The sequence below is a fragment of the Coffea arabica genome, chromosome 4c, assembly GCF_036785885.1.
Source record: "Coffea arabica cultivar ET-39 chromosome 4c, Coffea Arabica ET-39 HiFi, whole genome shotgun sequence".
In the NCBI taxonomy this organism is placed as follows: Eukaryota; Viridiplantae; Streptophyta; class Magnoliopsida; order Gentianales; family Rubiaceae; genus Coffea; species Coffea arabica.
This window is the reverse complement of record NC_092316.1, coordinates 40373196-40390963: the sequence shown is the minus strand read 5'-3', so window position 1 is coordinate 40390963 and position 17768 is coordinate 40373196. Positions and strand designations below refer to the sequence as shown.

The 17768-nt window shown below is 34.5% G+C and overlaps 1 protein-coding gene across 9 annotated transcripts; it reads left to right on the top strand.

Moving 5' to 3' along the window:
* The first annotated feature begins 8391 nt into the window (after nucleotides 1-8391).
* LOC113738785 (PHD finger-containing protein 6) lies at nucleotides 8392-17059 on the top strand. Of its 9 annotated transcripts, none has more exons than XM_072046220.1 (10): nucleotides 8586-8901; nucleotides 9411-9565; nucleotides 11448-11533; nucleotides 11858-12384; nucleotides 12885-13043; nucleotides 13634-13792; nucleotides 13999-14119; nucleotides 15190-15417; nucleotides 15506-15627; nucleotides 16223-17059. In XM_072046220.1, exons 4-10 carry the CDS (start codon nucleotides 11865-11867, stop codon nucleotides 16798-16800), a joined length of 1887 nt encoding a protein of 628 aa, XP_071902321.1. In that variant the 5' UTR covers nucleotides 8586-8901; nucleotides 9411-9565; nucleotides 11448-11533; nucleotides 11858-11864; the 3' UTR covers nucleotides 16801-17059. The 9 variants fall into 9 exon arrangements, with proteins under 9 accessions (XP_071902320.1, XP_027121854.1, XP_027121855.1 ...); XM_027266056.2 differs by having other exon boundaries at nucleotides 9394-9565; XM_072046219.1 differs by lacking the exons at nucleotides 8586-8901; nucleotides 9411-9565 and adding an exon at nucleotides 8392-8534 and having other exon boundaries at nucleotides 11978-12384.
* Nucleotides 17060-17768: the final 709 nt, after the last annotated feature.

Below are 17768 nucleotides of genomic sequence, written 5' to 3'. Positions count from 1 at the left end.
TGTGTGCACTTGAATTGTAAACCTGTTAATGTATTTGGGCATGTATGAATCTTGTAGTTGGATCTGAGTACTGTTGTATATATTAAACTGAAGGGATGGTGTTCTTTATTTTTCTACGTTTGTAAGTTATTTTCTCGAGTTTTACGTGAGTTAGTTCTGGCGAGAGTTAGGCAGGCGATTTGCTAAACCCTAGGATATGCTCTAGGGGGAGGTGGGGTCGTCACACATCTGCCTCTTCTACTGCTCCTTTTTAGATGCCTGTCGAGCATCTAACTACAAAAATCTATAGTAGGAAACAAGCAGTTAAATGTCGTAGAAGGAGCACCTCCATATATGCTATTGATGTACCGGACAAAAACATAATGCGGACTTCATCACTGTTTAGTAGAGGTGGGCAAAAAATCCGATTCAATTCGAAATCCGACTAACCTGATCCGATCCGATTCGAAAAATAAGATATCCGATTCGATTTTTCTTAGCGAGGCATATGCGGGTCGGGTACCCGAAAAAACGGATACGGATACGGATCAGGAAAATAAAAAATCCGCGGGTACCCGACCCGCAGGGTATATTATATAAATATTAAAAAAATAAGGGTTCATTATATAATTTTATAATTTTTAATCCTAAGTGTAAGTAAAGTGGTTTACAACCTTATATTTTAATCTCATATGATCCGCCTCTCCGCATCTTATCTAAAAAAAGTGAATATTCTTGGTGAAACCTGAACCAAATGATTAAAACAAAGAAAAAATTGTGAAACTCTATCATAAAAATTGTTCATTCCTTTCTTGCTTTTTCATTTTTATTCTACTTCCATCGATCTTTTCTGCAAATTTTTCATCAATTCAATCAAAACTTTGTGTTTGGAGCTCCAATTTTCTGTTAGCTAGATAATTAAAACATTTGTGTCTTTCATTTATTTATTTATCTTATTGCAATTGTGTCTCTTGAATTTGTCTCCTTTATTTTAGTGCAAGAAATTTATTTTTCTTTTTCATCACCTTAATTGCAACAAGGTCTATTCCAAAGATGTAAGAAGATTGGGGAAAATTTTTCAAGATTATTTTGGTTATACTTTCTTCAAAATTATTAGCTCTATTCAATTCTTTTCCGGATTTGATTCCACAATCGACTCATTTTGAATGCAATCTTGTACCATAATATCCTTAAGGAAGTTGGAAAAGTTGTCATATACTTATTGTCGTTGTATTTGTTATGTTGTAAAAGAATGAAATGTGTGAGAATGGTAATGTACTCAAACTTATCATAAAACTTTGTTTTATTCTTGTGTTTGTTATACTTGGAAAAGTTACCATATACTTATTATCCTTGTGTTTGTTATATTGTAGAAGGGTGAAATGCATGAGAATGGTGACGTACTCAAAATTATCATAAAATTTCGTTTTATCTATTAGATATTATAATTTGAATATGTACTAAATTTATGAAATTAGTTTGATTATTGGATGAAATGTGTGAGAATGATGATGCATGGATTTTGATTATCATATCTCTACCAATGCTAATTGGAAAACATACTTTTTTTATTGGAAAACATGTTGATATTAAGTGAAAAAAAATTTTTTACTAGAAAATATATATTTTTTTTAGTGGCGAGTACCCTATGACCCGCCCCTTTTTCGAGTACCCGAATAACGGGTACTTGAAAACATTAGGAGCGGGTTGGGGTCGCAAAATGCTTGATCCGATATTTTAGGGTCGGGTCAGCCAAATCATGTTAGGGCGGGTACTCAACCCGTGCCCACCCCTACTATCCGGATATGGTCCATCTATTGGCACACACTTTTCTCACATTGAAGTTTTCTTCGCACCTCCCACTAAGTCAGCTTTTGGTGGTCATTTCAATGACATACCTACTCACATACCCGTATTTGGCTATATGTCTGCTACTACACTGTCGTCTATTATGCCTGATACAACGACATGTCCAGAAATTAAGTTTCAAGATGATTTTGATCAAATGTACCACTTTCTAGGGACTTCAGCGGGCTTCTCACCTGTTTTGCATATGGACGATGACAGCGTTCCCATTAATGCTCCTTCCCAAACATCTTTACATGGTTCTTGTCCTAGATGCGGTCAAACTCTGATGTTCGATCCCTCTGTTGATGATGACGAGGACCAAACGCCTGAACAAGTACATGCACCACCTCAAAGGTCTGAACGGTTACAATTATGACGAAATCTACCACACTGAAGGATCCATTGGAAATGTGGTTGCTCTACCATTCCGCTCGATAAGGATAAGAGATGTGTTGATGAGTCATATTAAGATTTTTAGAATTTTTCTTGCCTAACCTCTTGTTTTATTATCATTCAAGTTCATATGCTAATTATTACATCCATTTATTGTTGAATGCTGCATTATTTATCATTTTTAAAATTAACATTAACATAAAAAATTTTAAAAAGATGACTTGGGCAAATTTTAATAGTATTTAATAGCATGCTTAATCATCGTTTATAAAATTAACATAATTCTAATATTGTATATTACATTTTTGACAGTTCCACAGTTAAAATTTATAATAGGGTTTTAGGAATAGGGTTTAGGGATTTTGGTTTTAGGATTAGGGTTAGGTTAGGATAAGTGTCGCCCTTGTGAAATTCTCCCTTCCACGGTTAGGGTTTATGTTTATATTATGGTTGAAGTGTCAGGGCTTGGGAATTAGGTTTTGAGGGGTTAGGGATGTTAGGGCTGTGTTTTATAAAAAAAAAAAAAAAAAAAAAAAGGAATAAGCTTCACCGCTCATGTTAGGGTTACATTTTATGAAACAAAAAAGGAATAAGCTTTGTCGTTCATTAGATGAGTGGTGAAGCCTTAAAAAAAATAGAGTCCCTCGTCACTCATTTGATGAGCTGCGAAGGCTTTTCCAAAAAAAAAAAAAAAAAAACCTAAAGCCAATGCTGTCACCCAAAAAATTGAAATTAAAACAATTTTTATTAGAAGCCTCTGTTCTTAATTGCGGCGACCCTTAATATAGAACATCCCCTCAAATCACACCAATTTTTTGACAATTTCTAATTTCCATAATATTCAAAGAAATTTGCTGATTCTGAAGTTGTTCATAAAAATGTATTGCAAATTGTTTTAAGTTACAAAAAGAGGTACTTTTTTGAAAGATGTGTACTTGTATTTTTGCCATTGGATTACTGAGACAAATGTAACTTTAAATGTGGCCGAGATTTAGTAAATTTATCATGATTATTGTCTGTTATGACTTTAACAATGTACTTTGTAGGCATTTTCCCCTCTTCCTCATAAAAGATGCATTCCAATTAACTTTTGATGTTTGGGAATCCTTTCAGTGGGTGACATATAGGTGTATTGCATGTTAGTTTGCTAATTAGATTCTTGAAAAGCCTAATTAAGCTATAGAATATCAAAATGCAAGACTTGTAAAAAGGTAGCTTATTTAGGAAATTGTGTCACATGGCTGCTTAATCTAATTACAACATAAGTTGTTAGTAACAATTGATAAATGGATTGAGTAATATGCAAATTTTTTTGGATTAATATTTTTTAAATTGGCCACTTAATCTAATTACAACAATTGTGTCACATGCCTGCTTAATCTAATTACAACAAAATCTATTAGTAACAATTGATAAACGAGTAACAATTGATAAACGGGCTGAGTAAAGTGCAATTTTTTTAGGATTAATATTTCCTACACTGATGATGTATATATTACCACCATTAGATTCATGATAACTATATAAAATTTGAATTTGGAATTCAACTTTCGTACACATGTCATGGATTCGACGGTAATAATGTACATTGCATGTGTATATAAAATTTACACCTTTTTTCAACATAAAGTAGCAGTAATATGCAATTGAGTTTATTGAATTCCAAGTTCTGTTTATGAAGTACCTTTGTCTAAACATGAACATATACTCAATCACCACATATACATGCATCACCATAAATCCTTCCTTCTCTTATGGTTCATTAAACTTACGGGGCATTTTTTTTTTTAGGATAGGGAGTTTGGTTCAAGCCAGGAATTGGAATGGTAATTGGATTCATATCTAAAAGATTAGAATGGATTTTGGTCAAAAGGTGTCATTACAATAACATTGTTTGGTAAATGTTTACTGGGAATGGGTATTACATCAAAAACTCAATATTGTATTATATTTTTAGTTTCTTTTTCTATTTTTTTGTCCTTTCTTCTTCCTTCTTTCTTTCATACACCTTATTGCATCACTTCATGGTGAATGCAACAACCTATAGCCAGTTGATCTTGATCAATGACAATTCTTTGCGGAACTTCAAGATTAGTACATCTGGTTTCCAAAAAAAAAAAAAAAAAACCAAGATGGACAAGGTTCATCAGTGGAAGGAAAAGAGGAAGAAGAGAAATCTGTAGCTAGTCACTCCACAATCTCCAACTCCGCAATCACTACACTACAGCCCTACAGCCCTAGAGAAGATCACCAAGATACCATTTATTGAAGAACAAAGAACAGTTTGCCACAAAATTCAAGAGTCCATTGAGATGAGATTTTTTGGCCGAAATAGAAATTTCTAGCATCCCCTCAACCTTTGCGGGCTATGTGGGTAGAAAGGAACGGAAGGGAGGCCTGCAAAACCAAGGAAGAAAAAAGGTTAGCAAATCAGGAGGACAGGAAGAGAGGAAAGGTCATCGGTCATGGGGGAGGACAGAAAGGAGTGTTGGCCATTGGGAGAGGAGAGAGATTGAGGCATGTAGATGGGGTTTGCAACACCAATGTGGAAAAAGGCTAGCAGGAGGAGGAGGAGGAGGGTTGGTCCTGGGGAGGATAGGTGAGGGTTGGCAATTAGGAGAGGAGAGAGAAGGTAAGGTGATGTATCACATGTTTCTATCCAATGTTTTGAAATTTAGACCAGGTAGCGACCCAGTCGAGCTCAAAGGTCAAGTGTCAACGAGTTCGACTGAGATCGAATCTATCTAAAAATTGAGTGATGTCATCATAATGTCATAAATATATTAATTAAAAATTAAATAGATCGTATATAAAAATATGTGTAAGTATATTATTAATATGGATAAAAAATGTTTCTTTTATCACTCTATTTGTATTTTTATACATCCTAAACTTTAGCATCCTCCAATCATAACTGTAATTGAATGTTTTTAAGCTTTAAATGAAACGTGATGTGCCTAAAACTAATTTATGAGAGTTATTTGAACAAATAAAGAAATTTATGAAAGCATTTACTATTGTTCAAAAATTTTAGAGGTCAAAACAGAATAATAGAAAAGTTTGGACCAATGTCTAATTTTTTGCTTCTTTCTAAGTCTTAGGTTTATAAGGAAGTGCATGCGCCGGCGTTGTCTTCTTCATCATTTCTTCTCCTCCAGGTTGCAACATCCACTTTTCCTATCACGTTCTTTCCTTCCTTCTGCTTTTCAAACTTCTAAAATCTTGTCTTCTTTTCTTTCTTCACCAAAAGAAAACGTCAACTTTTACTCTTTATATTCATTTTTGTCTTCAATGTTCTTCTCATTTGTTTATAATTCTTTTATTTTAGTTTTAGATCTTGCAAAATTTGAATGTTGGAAGAACTGTAAGTGGCCGTGCCGCTGCCACCACCACCCCGATCTGGCGTTTTAATCAAGAACATCAATTCCTATTCTTTATATTCATTTTTATCTCCAATTCTCTTCTCATTTTTTGACAATTTTTTAGTTTTAGATCTTGCAAAATTTGAATGTTGGGAGAATTGTGGCTGTGCCATGGCTACCACCGGATCTATGATTTTTAATCAAGATTTGCTTTGAGATTTTCAGACAAAACCATCAAAGAAGTCAAATTTTGAAAAAATTGGGTTTTTTTTTGGGTTTTTCAGGTTTTTGGTCTAACCGGGGTTTTGATAGAGTCTTAACCACATGGTTTTTTTAGACAAACTCGGACCGAATGCTTTGCCGGTTCTCGATTTGATTAGTTGAACTATCCGGTCCGGTCCGAGTTTAAAAACATAGCTCCTATCGAATCGTCGAGTCAAGTCGAGTTAAATTAGAGTAGTGTAAATGAACTCGAACTCAAGCTTGTCAAGTTCTTCAAAGTTGAACTTGAGCTCGAGTTTCAACTTATTTTACCTTACTTGAATTCAAGTTCAAACTTGAAATTGACCAAATGGAGCTCAATTGAGTTTTCAAGCTCCGTTTTTTAGTAAATTTCATAATTTTATAGTAAATAATTAAAAATTATATTATAAATATACTATTTGATAAGGCTCGACAAGTACTCGAATTTTGATATTTTTACTTGATCTCGACTCTATTATTTTATCAAATAGGTCAAACTCGACTCAAACTCAATCGCCGAATTTGAGTCAAGTTTTGACTGAGTTACTCTTGAGAACAAGAACAAGTCGAGTAGTTTGATTAATTGACACCTTTAAGTAGGAACCCCGTTGCCCAAACATTTCCCCCACTCTCACCTTGCCCCTCGTCACTTGCTCTCTCGCCCTGCCCCGCCCTGCTTCTCCCGTGGGTGTATTTAATAGAATAAATGTATAATTAGTAAAAATTGTAATCAGTAATTTAATATATATGTATTAGTATAAGTTATGCTAACACACTTATTCTATCTAGTTAAGAAGAAAATGAAAGAAATGTGAGAAGTATGAGAAGTAATGTAATAGAAACTTACTCGTGTATTAAAGAATCGTTATTTGCTCAATTTATAAATTTCATTAAGTAGAACAGGAAGTTAATCCAAGGATGAAAGGGGGGGGGGGAGTAAGAATGGAAAATAACATATGGATATAAGAAATTATTAACATAATTGCACAATAACACATAATTTAAAATTATCCTCAACCATAACAATATCACACAAATTTTGACACTTAATGAAACCATTGTGTGTAAAATTATTTTGGCATGAATAGCTAATGAATATAGTTTAGAAGCATCCTTGAAAGTTATTTTAGCTACAAATATGTTCACAAATGGCGTTGCTACAAGAAAGAATGCTCATTCTTTTACTCCGGTACTCATGAAATGAAGTACACGATAATAATTCCTTAATATCAACAAAAACATTGTTAAATAACTTATTCATTTTTACTAATTTTTGTACTTTGATAAATCAAACACCAAAACATAGATGTTAGCCGCTCAAAATCAAACTTAATTCCTGAAGAAAAGGCAGTTAAATAATTTAATATAAACAATTAACAATAAAGCAAACTATAGCTAGATGTACAATTCGTAGACCAATTCTTATATATTATAACTCGCATACTAAAAGGAATAGCATTTTTTCTATATAGTAAATTATTATCGCAAATTTGTAAATAACAACAACACCAAAATAATTCTGCAGATCAACCAATCAAAACAAACCAAATTAAGTAGGAGAAGAACAAAGCATACCTCCTTAATTATCTAGAGCCAAAAAAGGAAAAGAAGCAGAAGAAATAACAAAATATTGAACAATAGCTGCACTTTAAAGAAAAAGAAAAGGAAATTGAAGAAGAAGAATTCCAATCACATTGTAGTCGTGATTCTCGATATTAAAACATAGAAAACTGAAGAAGGAGAAGCATGCGAATCACTGTATAGTTATGATTGCAATGGGTAAGAAACAATTAAATCTTGTTATGAACATTAAATTTATCTTAATTTCATACTTGCATTATATTCTTGTACAATTTTCATAACCAAATTAAGAATCTAATCATCATATAACAAAGGGTATCATACTCAAATCGTTCTGAAACGCGCATTATAGATTTGTATAGTTAGTTCAATCATTTGTATTCTATTTCAACTTTTCCTATGTTATCCCAATATACGACGGATGAAAATTTTTCCAGAGCCACATAAACAACTCCTTTTTATATATTATATATAAGTAGGATACTTTTATTTATTGTTTTCAAAATTCTCAATTTTTCTTTCTTCCTGAATTCCAAAACAAGTAAACAATGGGAAACATTCTTGGGAATTGTAAAACACTCCCCAACATTTCTCAAATCTCTCACGGTCAAGGCACACTCCCCCATCACGCCCGCACACCTCCCTCCTGAACCCCAAAACTATAAATAAATAAATAAAAATGCCAATCTTAATCATTACCTTAACAACCGTAACATCTGCACGTGTCAGCCGAAAAGTCCCCTTAATTCTTCTCCTCCAAACACATTATTAGCAAATAAAAAATCCGTAATTATTTTCTTTTTATTAAATAATCCATATATAAATCATCAATCAGCAGCTACCAATTATTAAATAATTATTACTAAATATTTCCAGGTCAAATTAATGTCAATAATTGTTTGTTTGTCCACTTGGACTCGATTTGGACCCTTTTCAACCTCGTCTGGTTCCTTTCCGTCTTCCGTGCTCTCTTTAAAAACGCTCTCTCTCTCTCTCTCTCTCTCTCACACACACACACACACAGAGTACACTGCTACCACACTCCAAGTAGTCGCACAGTCTCCAAAGAAAGAACCCTTGTCAAAGGGAAACATGGAGGACCACCAACCAACAGCAGAGGCCCACCGGGTAAAAATGTCTGCTATTAAGTATTATATTATGCATTTGTTATTTAATGGAAAAATGAAAAAGGCTTACTTTTTTAACCAATATCCGGCATTGTATTCCACAAGTTAGTGTAAAAGATTTTAGTTTTGCTAGTAGTTTGTCGTTTCCTGGGGCCTGCATAATCACATTGTTTATTGTTGCTCCATGATGCTTTTGGAGTAGTGGGTTTTGTTGAATGCTGGGGTTTATGTACGGATCAAACATGGCATTGTACGGTAACATTTGGGGGTTTTGAGTAGTTGGTCCTCATGTGGTCTTCCGGCGTGGAGAGCTGACCAATGGCAAAATCAAAAGTTGTTTTTCCTGGTTTTTTGTGAATATTTATATGGTTAGGTTACTTTTCTTTGTTTTTTTTTTTTTTTGTTTTTTTCTTAGCCGGAGATGTGCATTTCATTCCTACTTTTTAAAAATATTTTTTTCTTTTACTACTTGTGTTTAATGAAATGGGATTTTATTTAATGCCCTGTATGACTGGTTTAGATTGTTGTTACCTATTTCTTCTGTTAGGTATATTACTTTGATAGGAGGTTGGAACCATGTGATTTTTTTTATTTTTTTTTTTGGTGAAAAACAAGCCATTTGGTTCTGCTGAATAGGTATCCCTGTAGTTTTTTCTGCTTTGTCTTTTTAAGCAAATTTGCTAACTTAGAGGTTTTAAACTGAAAGGCATTAAAATGGGGTATTTGAGGTTTGTTGGTGAATGTTGAACCAAAAGAAAAGGATAACATACAAAATCCTCATTTTATAAAATATAAAGAAAAAGAAAATTTTGTCATTTTAGCACTGCATTTTGTGTAACTTTGGCTCATTTGATTTGTAGAAAGTTCTTAATTTCAGCTCTGAATCTCACATGAAATGATCAATGTACCATTCTGGAATTTGGTACTATTGGGATGTTAAACAAATTTTGGTGATTGATCACTGCCCTTGCATAAAGAACTTCGAGAAAAGCTTGCGCAAATAGGAACTTTGAAAGTAGAGGGACTATCAAGGTGCAGTTTTTATTCAGAAAAAATTCCTTGAATATCTTGTTTGATATGAAGTCATTCATCGTCTACCTAGTGATAAAATGTACACAATTGCAAGACCTAAAAGTTGTATAAAACTTTTTGGACATGTGTGCAGAGGAAGTGCAGATATTACAAGCCTGTTGTATTGAATGACTGGCAACAAAGACAAATGATAGATACTGCCATATCAATTAGTAAATGGTTTGGTATAGTCTTCGAGTAAATGAATAATTTTTTGAAGTTATTAATTTCAGTACATGAATGCTGTCAGTATTTGGCATTGAAGTGGGGAAAGATATTCTTTTGTAATTTTGCGGATTTTATGAGATAATGTACTACAAGTTTCTACGTAGGATATGAAGTGCTGAAACTGCGTTTTAGTGTAACTTGGCTAGTCTTTTATGTAGTAAATTGAAAGTGAAAAGAAAAATGAGTTTTTCGGAGGTTATGTAGTCTACCCTTTTGGCATGCCAAATTGCTATTGCCCTATGTTTCAGAATGACCACCTGCCATTAGCAAGTAGTAAGATCCCCCATTGCTGTTTTATAGGAAAAGCCTGGAGTTTGCATTGTCTGTATTATATTATATTATTAAATAAGTGAAAGATAAATGTTCTCTCTAGCCTGTATGCAGACAAGTAATATAACTAAAAGAATAGAAGACTTTAATTAGTCCCTATTTGTTTTTTGAGAAAATGAGAGTTGCTTTGACTGTGTAAAGATGATAGCAAATCAGTGTGGTCATTTATCTAAATCTGGATAATCTCCTACAGCTTCATTTGTTGACCTCCAGTCCACCATCACACATCAAAGTCATTATCAGTACCCAGTCTTGGTGCCTAAGATGTCCATTTTTCTTTTCTTTTTCTTTTTTTAACTGGGATTGTCTTCTTGTAGTTTATTTTAAAGAATCAGATGGTGGAAATCAAAACCTTCAACTTTGTGTACTGTGCATTGTCTTCTTTTATTCTTTTGTTTAGTAATTTTGTTGTAGTTTCAACATTCCTTTTGTGTCTTTTTTTGTTTGGTTCATTTTGGCTTCTAATACACCAGAGAAATATTTTGGTATTACGGAGCAGTTCCTTTGCTGATGATCCAGGCCCTCATGTAAGGACGAATCCTAGAACAATTTGACTTGTGTGCATATGTTGGAAGTACATAAATAAGATAAAGGCATTTATTGGAAGTGGTTTATCAAACTACCATCACCATAACAGCTTCAGTTATGTTTTAAGCAAGACTAGTTTTGTTGTATTTTTATGTCATATGAATCCTAAGTGACCTTGGAATTTGTTGAGTTCAAGAACAGTGTATTACTTTTATAATCTCTTTGTACAAAGAAGTTCATGTATTACTTGCTTTAAAATAAAGAGGCAGTTTGGTATTGCTCACTGTAGCATTTGATGAATGAGTCAGTCAAGTTTTTGGTAATATTGGTCACTGTTTGAGTCTCTGCTTTGAGTTGAGAAAAAAACAAAGTCAAAATGGTTTTGGGTAGATTCTCTATATTTTGATTTTACTTTACTTTTTATTTGTAGAACCTTTTAGTGGTTGTGCTGGAGGATCCTATAGCTTGTACAGAAGATAATTGACCTACCATTGCACCAATTGGTCCATTGTTGAACAATTAACCGTTGCATTTTATACTAATCTTGGTGGTTCTTATCATAAGAGTTGAATCCCAATGTTATGAATTTCATCACTTATATGGAGAAAAATGTATAGATAGCATTGTGAATCTCTTACACTGTTGGTTTGAAAATTGCTTCTTGTTCTGAGCACTAACTGTCCATTTAGTGCCAAAACCTTTCATAAACCAACATACATTAATAAGTAATCTGAAAATTTTCTGTCCCAATCTGTAGGAGAAGTGTTGTGATATCTGTGGTGACATAGGTGTCAGTGATGCAATTCAAACTTGCCCTCAATGCAAAATTTCTTGTGAACACATGTAAGATCTCACACTCTCTCTCTATCTCCATCCCTTGTAAATAAAGATATATCTCTGTCTTTGTATCTTTTGGACATTTACCTATTTACCGTTGCATGTGAAGTTTGCAAGTTCATTTGTTGCAAACAATGATTTTCTTATTTTTGTTACGAACACACTGCATCTTGCCACCATAAATTCCTTTCCAGTTTTTTAAAGCCACTTTATATATAATTCAAAATGCCAGTGGATATAATGCATGGTTCATTATGCCTTCTGCAATTGCGAGCTCTGATATTGTTTTAAATTTAAGTTAGTATAATCTTGTGCTTCTTCTTTTGCAAGTTACTGCATGCGTGGCTCTGTGGTGATGCTTTCTCCAAAAGATTGGTGCTGCGATGATTGTCTTCTCAGCATTAAAATGCTGTCATCAACATCTGGCTTTATGGAAGACTTGGTTTGCAGGTCGCAATTCGGAACGGCTAGCAGGCTGCACAAAAGTTCTCAACCTAACAAGCAACCTTGTGATTTGAGGCAGAATGGGATTGACAAGAAGATCCCTCATGGAAAAGTGAAGTATATGCATGTTGAAGAAGTTATTATGCTATCATCGGGAGCTAAGAAATCTAATTCCCCCGTTAAGTCCAAGTCCACATGCAGCACCAAACCAGTATCCTGGAAGAATGGAGCCTCTGCTTTGGATAGAACTCCTGTCAAGCCAAAAGCTATACCTGCAGAGTCTTCAATACACATAGTTAGAGCAAATCCTTCTTTCGTAACCTCAAAACAGTTGAAAGCAGTAAGACCTAACAACTCCCAGTTGAATACGGTGCCTGGGCAGCATGTTCCACAATCTTTCAAAGGACTAAGAGGTTATTAACTACATTGTTTATCCACAAATTCTAGTCTTGGTGGAAGTAACAGAGATAAATATAAACTGGCAAAATTTTACTCTTGTAATATGCTAATTTTATCCATTTGCAAAGGGTGTTGCATGGTAAAGAAATTTCGTGCCAACTATGGATTGTTCAATCAAAAGTAAACAATGTATTATATGTTAATTTTCTATTCTCAAATCTTTATTTTGAAGGGAACTATATTACCTTTTGTAAAACATTTTAGCTCAAGCTGCAGAGCACTAATTTTTGTAACCTTGTGTTCTTTGGCGGTGCCAAAAATTTCTAAACCCTTTTTTAGGACAAGTTGTAATGGTAGAACACTGGAATTATGCTTGAACAATCATAATTGTGAAGTGGAACCTGCTTGATGGTGGACCTAGGAGAGACATCTGTATACCTTAATGTGCTTTATTTTTTCCGAATTTGCATTGATCTCTGGTATGTCGTTTGCTGAATTTGAATTGCTGTTTCAGAAACAGGTGCTATTCAGGCTTCTTTGAAGGGACAAATGCAGAAGGAACAGCCTAAGGATACTTTTAAGGATAAAGGAGAAATTAGGGTGGGAAAGGCAATCACGAAAGCAGTCTCTGCTTCTTCACCAGCGACATGTGGTCAAGCAAGTGTAAACTTAGGCAAGATAATTTACCACTCCTGTTCATGGTTTTGATGTAAGTCAGTGTATGAGGGAGGTGATAAATTGTTACTGCCTGATGTTAGTGTGATGATTAACAAAACCACTTGACTGCATGTGCTTGATTTAGTTATATCCCTGACATCTAGTTAAAGCTATCATGGCTGATCAAGGTTGTCCGCATATGAGATGAGGACATCTAATCTTTCAGGTGGTGATGCTTTAGGACTTTGTGTCAACTATGGATTGTTCAGTCAAAACTAAACAGTGTGTAGTATGTTTATTTTCCATTTTCACCTCTTTATGTTGAAGGAGACCATGGTACCTTTGGTAAAATGTTTTAGCTCAAGCTGCACGGCACTGATATTTGTTGACTTGTCTTCTTTGGTGGTGCCAAAAATTTCTAAACCAGTTTTAGGACAAATTGCAATGGTTAAAAAACCGGAATTGCATTTGGACTATCTTAATCAGGAGTGGAACCCGCTTGATGGTGGACCAAGGAGAGACGTCTAAATTCCTTAATGTGCTTTAATTTTCCTGAATCTGCATTGATCCCTGATGCAGTTTGTTGAATTTGAATTGCTGTTGCAGAAACAGGTCCTTTGCAGGCTTCCTTGAAGGGAGAACTGCAGAAGGAACAGCCTAAGGATACTTCTAAGTATAAAGCAGAAATTAGGGTGGAGAAGGAAATTATCAAAACAGTCTCTGCATCTTCACCAGTGGCATGTGGTCAAGCAAGTGTTAATTCAGGCAAGATAATTACTACTCCTTTTTGTGATTTCAATCAAATTCAGAGATATAAGGGAAATGGTAAATTCTTTCAGCCTGGTTTTAGAATCATCTTTAATAAACTGCTTGAGTACATGTGCTTGATTTAGTTATATTTCTAACTAGTAAAAGCTATCATGGTTGATCAAGGTATTCCATACATCAAATGAGGATATCTGATTTTTCAGGTGGTGATGTTTTCCTCAATCTGGAGCTTGAGAAGACTGATTCTAGGACCGCTGATCCAATTGGTATCTTTCCCGAGGTCAGGAAATGCTCAAGTGGTCCTGCTTTAGATGCTACCTGGAAGTAAGTAGATCTACTTTTTTTCAACTGACTTGTTTTTTGGTATGAAGAGTTTAGTCACAGATACTAAATTATCTGCAAGTTCAGAATTGCTCTATGAAGAGTTTAGTTACAGATCACAACGATGACTTGTTTATTGGTATGAAGAGTTTAGTCACAGATACTAAATTGTTTTTGGTATGAAGAGTTTAGTCAACAGATACTAGATTATGTACCAAAAAACAACCCTCTATGTTTATAGAGGGTTCCTATAGCTAAAGTAGGGAAAAAACTGTCTAAAACAAACATGCAAAATAACTCAGGTGCCATTACAGAATAATTTCCATTGTGAGAATGATTACCTTGAATGATTATCAACATTTCTGGTATTAGGAGATGTTTGGTGAATTATATCATACTTTACCTTCTTTGGTGTTCTCTATGTGCATTTAAATGCAATTCCCTGGATTTTTTTAGCTTTGTTGTATTTTCTTTAAGAATCCTTGCATTTTCTGCTCACTTGGGCTTATTATATTATGCTTGATTGTAAACTTTACCTTAACAGCAATTCCTCAGTATATTATGCTTAATTTATTTAAGAAACTACTAATGTTGTTTCTGAAAAGGTACAGGGATTCTCGAATTTAGGTATGCAACCAGTAAAAATTGCCTTCTATCTTGGCGACATTACCTGAATCACCAATCCCTTTCTTTTATAATCATGGAGCCATGTCTTTGTTTTTCACTTAGTAACATTACAAGTTGGAACTACTTCAAGTGCTTAATGCTCAGGAAAAACCTCATGATTGACTTGAATTTTCTGATGCTGCAACACACATAGTTGTGATCTCACTGATGGTTGTGTGGCTTAATTGGGCCTCCTACAACTTATTATATGGTCATTTCTCTTTACCAATGTACTATAGTTGCCTTGCTTCCTGTTCATATTGATTATTCTATTGACTTCTACAACCAAAAAAATTACTTCCTGGGTCTGTGCAATGTTTATTTGAATCATGATGCATGCCTTAAATTTTCCCAAATTCTTGATCATTTCTCTTTACCAATGCAACCAAGTTTTTTGCTGTTTGTAGAGGACGCTTGAAGATTTATAATGATCCTGAACATGGGGAAATGAATGGAGTTCAAGCTTATCCTCCTTCCAGAGTCCTTAGAAAGGTGTATGAATTTTCAAAGCATATGCCTGAAATTCTTGGGTTTGAATTGATTCCACGGGGGGATCTTTGGCCAAACTTGTTCCAGAATTACTGTCTTGACAGAAGAGATATTGGACTGTACTTCTTTCCCGGTTTTATTGAGAGGTAGTCTTTGGGATGTGGCAAAAAGTTTCTGCCTCTACTGCTCTTTTTTTCTATATCTGATAATTAGATACTTTGTCTTGACATGTAGGTGTGAGAGCTATTTCTCATTGCTAGAAGCCATGGAAGCAGGGGACTTAGCAATGCGAAACCTAATGGATGGGATTGAGCTGTTAATATTTACATCTAAAGTCTTGAGCTTTGACTGCCAAGGCGAGATCTCCTACTATTTTCTGATTCTTGTCCAGTTATGAAGTGTTAGTTGATGTGCTTGTTAAAGAGTTACCAGTCTTGTTTTAAGAATCAAATACACACGGTGTTGGCATAATTTCAGTTAACGGGTGTTGTCTTGAACCTAAATGGTAGAACTAGAGATGTCTGGTCTTCATCTGTGAAGTATGTAAACTCCGAGATGCTTCTATTCTCAGAGTAATCGGCCAAAAAAAAGTGGCGACTTGTGTCATTTATCTCTTTCATAAAGAAAAATACAAACTGCAATTGAAAGGTAGAGAACTGGATTAATCCCTTCCGGGGGTTCAAATCTTTATGTACCTTCTACTTCCTATTCTGAGTTGAACTTTTTGTTTGTGATTTAAGGATACTTCATATAGGTTTCTATAATGAAAATGTAGACAAAACACGATGACTTTATGATTGATATGCTAGTGGTGCTAATTCATTTAAGTTTAAATGAGTTGTAACAGAATGTCATGTTTCTTACATAAATGACAAGAAATATCTATAGTGGTTCTGTCGGTGCTACTGTCTGACATGCCCTGTTTTGCCTTTTATTTAAATGACTTGACAGAATGGAATGGGAGACACTTTCTATGGGGAGTTTTTCATTCCTTGAAAAAAGCTAAAAGACATGCATGTCAGGTTGATGGTGCTTATGAATTTCCTGGTGAATGGAACAGCAATCAGGACATTGACATGGACGTTGACATGATGGCTGGGGAAGAGGTTGGAAGAATTGATGTTGCTGTTCCTAGGGCATCTCTTCAGCTGGTACCGCTGGCAACAGATATTATTGCTGCCTCTGTCGCAGCATCTGATGACATGGAAATAGACATGGTGGGTGGGGAAGAGGTGGGAAAAATGGATGTTATTATTTCAAGACAATGTGAAGAGGTGCTGCCACTGGCAGTGGATCCTACTAATTCAAGCGAAGCAGGCATAGAAATTCCTCCTGGTTTTGAAAACAAATCAAGGCCTGTGAAAATTGAAAGACCTGTTCAGGTGCTACCATTGCCAGTGAATGTTGCTGATTCAGGGCATAACATAATGAAAAATCATTCATCTAACAACTTTTCCAAGCCAGCTGCATCCCAGAGATTGGATACTGGTTGCTTTCAGCTTCCTTTGAATGCAAAATCTGAGCTCTGATAGAACTTTGAAGTGGATATTTTCATTGTTGCAGGTAGATATGCTTTGCGGTCTTCTTGTTGAGCCCAAATTTATAGTTGAGGTCCTTTTGTTGGAAAAAGAATAGTCTGTATATACAATTTCAAATCAGAGTCGTGTTCTAGAGTGGCTGTGAAGATAGATAGATGCATGTTGGTGTAGAATGTAAAAGTGGCTGCAGGTTGATTACATGAAAAACAGCTTCTACCAAAAATGAAGATTATTGTTCGCTACCTGTCAACTTTTAATTGCCCTTTAACTATGACCATGAACAAGTTCTCCTATTCAGATAATTCATCTCGTATTAAGTACTGGTTCTAATGTACTACAATGGAGGTTAAATACTTGTGAAAGTGGATTTGGTGTAGGAGCAGTCAATAGAGTTTTGTGCATTTTGTACAAGATATAACTCAGTTTGCACATGATGCAAGTCACTTTGCATAACGTGTAATTATAAAATAAAATTTTGTAAGTTCCACACATAGTGTAAAAAATAATATACAAGATAAAATCTGAACCTTATATATATATTTTTGGCCAAATCTTGGCCATCAACCTTCCGAAACGGTTGCTTCCTGCAATTGTTCCTGTTCCAAATCCTTGTGAAAGCTAAATTGCTTGATCGTACTTCTTGAATTCAAAAAGTTGAAACTTTGCTTCCATTAGTAACTGTTGAGATCTAATTGTGAAATAAACGATTATTGAGATATCAAGTACACAATAATTTAATAACAAACAAATCACAAGTATGACAGATAAATGATAGATAAAATATAATGTGATTCGATTTCATCATTGAGTTTACGTTCACGGAGAGAAAACTGATTCTTCATTATAAGAGGAAAATTTTATACAAGAATACAATTTAGATCCAAACTTATTTCTTGTATCCCATCTCTCTTCTTCTAAGAACCCTATTTTATTCCATTTACAAAACTACATGTTCTCTT